Below are 6,332 nucleotides of genomic sequence, written 5' to 3' on the forward strand. Positions count from 1 at the left end.
AACGGGCCAGGCGGCTGGGCCTCTCCAGAAACGGCTCATCAGCATTATCAATGGGCGGGCAGCTAGGCCTCTCATCAGCATTACCAATTGGCCAGTGGCATTATTGGCCAGTGTTTCAGTGCCTCATTTCTAAAATGGTTTTTCTGTTTTGCTATTCCGAGTCGTGGTGCTGAGCGCCTCCCACCATGGCACAGTGATTTGTGGCTCTGGAATTCCTCCGTCTGAGTCTATCTCTGCTCTTCCAAGTGAGTGGCCCTGGGCAAGGCCCTGACTTCCCGAAACCTCACTTTCATCGTTTGCAGAAATGAGAATTGGGGCAGACGTGGACCCGCATGAGACCCAGAGAGGGGTGCGCTGGGCCGGGGCCAGGGGTGAGCTTGGGTGTTTGTGAATCAAAGCGCAAACGGCCCGTGCCGAAGATCATACAAAACTACAGTGACATCAGTGCTGTCAGGAGCACTTCACCCTGAAAACAACTGCTCTTAGGTTGCTGAAGTCAGCAGAGGAGGCATTTCCTGCTGGTGCCGCTGCCTGGGCTGCTTGGCTCTGCACGCCCATCTCCTTCCGTCTACACCTGGGTGTTGACGCCACGCCCTAACTGGTCTCCACTGCCATCGTCATCCACAGGAGTGAGCGATGTTCCTCCGTCTGCCATGCACCGGGAAAGGCACTGGGGACCCAAAGGTGCATGTGATCAATTTTATGCTCTTAAAGAGTGGTCTAGAGTGGTAATTATGACCCAGCAGGAAATGCACAGGAGCAGGGGATGGAGGCAATGTATAGCCCCGCCCCCCTCACTCCCCTCCCCGGAAGTCAGGGGAGCCATGTGCGTTTGCATCACACATTTCTCGCACAACCTGGAGTCCCGTGCGTGCGTGCCTCACCTGCTGAGTGCTTTGCTTCTTCAAGGCTAAGACTGAAGCTTGCGGTTTTCACCATTGTCCCTAGAATCTACTCAGCAGCCCAGTACTTATTGGTGGGGAACCTTTTGAATTAACTCCTCGGTATTACATAGCTGAGAAATTTCTAACTTAGGTTTTGTGACACTCAAAGAGACAAACTGTCACATGAAAGGGTGGGCCCAAGTGCTGAGGTTCAGTTTCTGGGTCTGTGGTGCATTTTGCCTAATGTGTGGAGAGGATGGAAACGTAAAATCTCCGCTTAGGCCCAGCACGGTAGCTCACACCTGTAATCCCAGAACTTTAGGAGGCTTAGGCAGGTGGATCACCTGGGGTCAGGAGTTCGAGACCAGCCTGGCCAACATGGCAAAACCCTGTCTCTACTGAAAATACAAGAATTAGCAAGGCTTGGTGGCACACGCCTGTAATCCCAGCTACTCAGGAAGCTGAGGCAGGAGAATCAATTGAACCTGGGAGGCAGATGTTGCAGTGAGCCGAGATCACACCATTGCATTCCAGCCTGGGTGACAGAGCAAGACTCAAAAATAAACAAATAAATAAAAAGTAAAATAAAATCTCCAGCTTAGCTAACTTCATTTTTCACTGTTGCACACGCTCTTCTTAGAATGTTCTCAGCAAACCCCAGTGCTGAGCCTGTGTAATACAAATCTTGACGCTTTGCCAGTCATGATTTTTACCTGAGGGTTTGACTTACTTTCTCTTTCATTTTAGTCTTTGTGTTTTCTTTACTGTTTATCATTCGAAGACAAAACCCCTCTAGATCTGGATGAAAAGCTCAGCCTGGCAGCACCTGGGTGGGAAATCTCCCTGCTGGCTTTTCCCTGGGTCCACTTGGCATTCTCAGAATAGCCTTAGGAACAGGAAGAGTGCAGGGCTCACTGTCGGATGGCCTCCGCTGTGCAGGTGGTAGAGAGGTGGTCACCTCCAGCAGACCAAAAGTGTCCTTTGTTCCTTGCTGACAAGGTCGGGAGGGGTGTTTTGTCAAAGAGACAAACCAGAAAGCCCGTGGGAGGAGAGAGGGAAGGGAGGGAGTCCAGGGCCAGCGCTCAGCTTTTTCTTGTTGTGGGATTATGGTTTTATTTCTCTCTCTCTGAGTGTAGTATCTTTATTTAAAAACATTCCTGCGGTCAGCATGTAGTTCTTTAAAACATGGAGAAAAGTAACACGTGCAGCTGCTTTTTAAAGGGCCTGAGTTGGTTTTATGGGTCTTGCAGGAGGGTCTCAGGTGGAAGGCACAAGTGGAATTGGAATAAAGAACTCTGGATTCAAGCTTCCCTGAAGTGGAAAACGTTTTAAAATAAACAAACCCCATCACTGGGAACTGCTAGAGGCCCAAACGTCTCTGCAGCTTGCCTTGAGTCTCTGTGGGTCTTCAGTGTACTGGTTGCAAAGGCGCTGGTTTAAATATAACTCTGATAAAATCACTGTTCCCAAGACACATATTCACCCTACAACCTACATAGCACACCCCTCTCCCCAGGTGATCTTGGGGTGAGTGACATGCAGCCTCCTGCTCGGACCCCAGCATTTTACTAAGCATCCTCTAGGGCATGTGGGGCTGTGATTGGCTTGCACTGAAAATCACTCTGTGAGACTTTCTGTAAGTTTCCCTGTGTGTTTCCCTCCAGGCTTATTTCGGAAAATCCCTCAAGAATCCCAAAGGTTGGAGTCTCCATCGTGGAAGTTTACAATAATGATGTTTTTGACCTTCTGGCCAAAGACAGCGTTGTAGCTGTGTCAGGGGTCAAGCATGAGGTGATGACAGCCAAGGATAGCCGGATAGAGGTCGTGCTGCTGGCCTCTGACCGGGAACAGCACCTGCCTTGTGCTGCTGGCCTCTGAGTGGGAACCGCACCTGCCTTGTGCTGCTGGCCTCTGAGTGGGAACCGCACCTGCCTCATCGTCAGGAGGCTGCACATCTCTCCATGAGCTCCCCACGCCCGAAGGTCCTGAGTGGAATCAGTGTGGTGGCCCCATCAGTGCTCCCTGTCAGTGAATGGTTCCTTACATGTTTTCATGCTTTGTCTCAATTTGCTGCAGGAATGATCTTTCTTTAAAGGTGGCTGTGTCGGGGTGACATATGTTAATTAGCTGGAATGGGTGATCATTTCACAATGTATATATATAGCAAAATATCAAGGTGTATAGCTTAAATAGATACAGTTCTCATATGTCATTAATATCTTAAAGCTGTTAGAGATAAAAGTAAAACAAACAGAAAAAAAATTTTTTTTTTTTTTTGAGACGGAGTTTCGCTCTTGTTACCCAGGCTGGAGTGCAATGGCGCGATCTCGGCTCACTGCAACATCCGCCTCCCGGGTCCAGGCAATTCTCCTGCCCCAGCCTCCTGAGTAGCTGGGATTACAGGCACGTGCCACCATGCCCAGCTGATTTTTTGTATTTTTAGTAGAGACAGGGTTTCACCATGTTGACCAGGATGGTCTCGATCTCTTGACCTCGTGGTCCACCCGCCTCGGCCTCCCAAAGTGCTGGGATTACAGGCTTTATTTTTTACAATCAAAATTAAGCTAAACAAACAAATGTATCTTTTTTGGTTTGTTTGTGTTTTTTGTTTGTTTGTTTTTTGAGACAGAGTTTTGCTCTTACTGCCCCGGCTGGAGTGCAATGGTGAGATCTTGGCACACTACCACCTCTGCCTCCTGGGTTAAAGCAATTCTCCTGCCTCAGCCTCCTGAGTAGCTGGGATTACAGGCATGCACCACCACGCCTGACTAATCGTGAGTTTTTAGTAGAGACAGGGTTTCTTCATGTTGGTTAGGCTAGTCTTCAACTCCTGACCTCACGTGATCTGCCTGCCTTGGCCTCCCGAAGTGCTGGAATTACTGCATGAGCCACCGCACCCGGCCACAATCAAATGTATGTTTAAAAAAATCTTCATAAGAGCCTATCAGATGGGTGTCATGCCATCTCACAGATGAGGAAGCAGGCTTGTGGAAGTGAAAGAACTTGCCACACCACTCAGGCTAGGAGAGATGAGCTCCTTTGCATTTGTAAATATCAGTATTTTCTAGAATATGATAATGAATCCTCTTGTAAAGGTGCGGATCCCCATATTAAGTATTTTCCTCAAAGTTGCCTATTTTTAAATCCACACACATGTGCTGGGTTTGCCCCAGTGGGGATGCAGCTTGGAGGTGACAGAGGGAACTCTCCCCATGAGTGAGGGCCTGCACAGGTGTCCATCCTCGGCCCGAGGCAGCAAGGGAAGGGCCTGCCGGCCACGCTGGATATTTCACAGAGCTGAAGGAAGTCATCCATGAAATGCTTATACAGTTACACAAAGTCACTCAAACTTTGAGCCTTTGACTGGCAGACTGGGGTGGAAATGTTATCTCCTGCTGATTAAGAGCTCTGATTGGCCAGGCGCAGTGGCTCACGCCTGTAATCCCAACACTTTGGGAGGCCGAGGTGGGCAGATCACGAGATCAAGAGATGGAGACCATCCTGGCCAACCTGGTGAAACATTGTCTCTACCAAAAATACAAAAATTAGCTGAGCGTGGTGGCATGCACCTGTAGTCCCAGCTACTCGGAAGGCTGAGGCAGAAGAATCGCTTGAACCTGGCAGACTGAGGTTGCAGTGAGCCGAGATCGCGCCACTGCACTCCAGCCTGGAGACAGAGCAAGACTCCACCTAAAAAGATAAGAAAAAAAGGAGCTCTGATCAGCAGGCTTAGTTCATCTCCTTCCATGGGGAAACGGGCTAAACCTTTATTTTGTAAATCAGATTTGATACACAAAATATTTTTGAAAACATTGTTCCTGGAGGCTATAATGAAGGAATAGTTGATGTTGGAAAGGGTAGCAACCTCTGATTTTGTTCCAAAACAGTCCATTATTTCAGGGTAAGCAATTAGAGATGTAACAGGCTGGTTAGGCCTCTAAAGGAAAAAGTTTGCTGTTTTATTGTGCCCAAGGCTGGCTTTAGCCCCTGTCAGTGTGTGTGGCTCATGTGAGACGCTTCCCTGAGCCGAGGAGGACCAGAAGTCGCCTTGGGTCAGGGGGGCACCTGCACGGTGTTCTCCACCTGCACTGTGTTCTCCACTGCTTGCCTCATCTGGAGGGTGGTTGGCAGCACCTCGAGACTGATGGAGCTCGTTCGTGGAGGTCCACAGCTCAGGGCGAAGCACCCCACCCTGGTGCACGTGGATTCTTCCCGGTCTCACCTGATAATTACGATGACTTTCACAATAGTCACCTGCTCTGACAGCACTGGTAAGTCACCATCTGTGCTTGGGCAGCGGCAAGTAATAGAAAAACCCACTTACGAAGAAAAACATCAGGCCGGGGGCAGTGGCTCATGCCTGTAATCCTGGTACATTGGGATGCTGAGGCAGGTGGATCACCTGAGGTCAAGAGTTCAAGACCAGCCTGGCCAACATGGTGAAACCCTGTCTCTAATAAAAATACAAAAATTAGCTGAGTGTGGTGGTGCATGCCTGTAATCCCAGCTACTCTGGAAGCTGAGGCAGGAGAATCGCTTAAACCCAGGAGGCAGAGGTTTCAGTGAGCTGAGATTTGCGCCATTGCACTCCAGCCTGGGCAACAGAGCAAAAACTGTGTCCCCAAAAGAAAAAAGAAAAAGAAAAAAGAAAAATCAGCATGGCTGCAGCACCCAAGACCTCTCCTGGAAGCCAGGATGGGAATAGCAGCCACAACTTTTCACAATTGGAAGCCCAGACCCAAAAGGCCACTGGGATCCTAGGCTGAGCAGAAAAACTGAGGGTTGGAGGGAGGGAAATATTCTGCTAAATAAAATATAATGCAGAAAGAAAAGCAGGGCATGCATACGCCTTGGAGTACATGCATTTGTCATAGAAGAAACAATGAGAGTGATTTCAGTTTAAAACCAAAGCTACAAACTATGTAGCAGATCAGATGGTTCCAGTTATGTCATGGAAAGAGCACACACTGTGAAGGCCTGTGGAGTCTGGGCTGCGGCTCTCAGACTGGAGCTGCATTCAGTCCTCTGCAGGATGGTGGGACCTAAGAGCAGACACCACACACCACCCATGCTCAGGCTCAGCAGGGCTGGGACTGGACCAGAAATGTGTGTTTCCACAAGGGCATGGCCCTGGGAACCACACCTGGAGAGCCACGGGTCTGGGGACCCCACCTGGAGAGCCACCGGTCTGGGGAACTACACCTGGAGAGCCGTGGTTCCTGGGACCACATCTGGGGATGCATGGGTCTGGGGACCACACCTGGAGAGCCACAGGTCTGGGGAACTACACCTGGAAAGCCACAGCTCTGGGGGCCACACTTGGAGAGCCAGGGTTTTGGGGACCACACCTGGAGAGCCTGGTCCTCCGGACCACAGTTGGAGAGCCTCGGGTCTGGGGACTACACCTGGAGAGCCACGGCTCCGGGGGGGCCACACCTGGAGAGCCAC

General features: G+C 50.0%; 1 protein-coding gene across 1 annotated transcript in view; it reads left to right on the forward strand.

Moving 5' to 3' along the window:
- KIF25 (kinesin family member 25) overlaps positions 1–6,332 on the forward strand; it is a 56,855-nt gene that overhangs the window by 46,758 nt on the left and 3,765 nt on the right. Inside the window, 2 exon segments of the mRNA XM_032267101.1 lie at positions 2,549–2,725; positions 5,004–5,155. Coding sequence (XP_032122992.1) covers positions 2,549–2,725; positions 5,004–5,155 — 329 coding nt within the window.

This window comes from Sapajus apella, unplaced genomic scaffold (assembly GCF_009761245.1).
Source record: "Sapajus apella isolate SASKATOON/1434 unplaced genomic scaffold, GSC_monkey_1.0 scaffold165, whole genome shotgun sequence".
NCBI classification, from domain to species: Eukaryota; Metazoa; Chordata; class Mammalia; order Primates; family Cebidae; genus Sapajus; species Sapajus apella.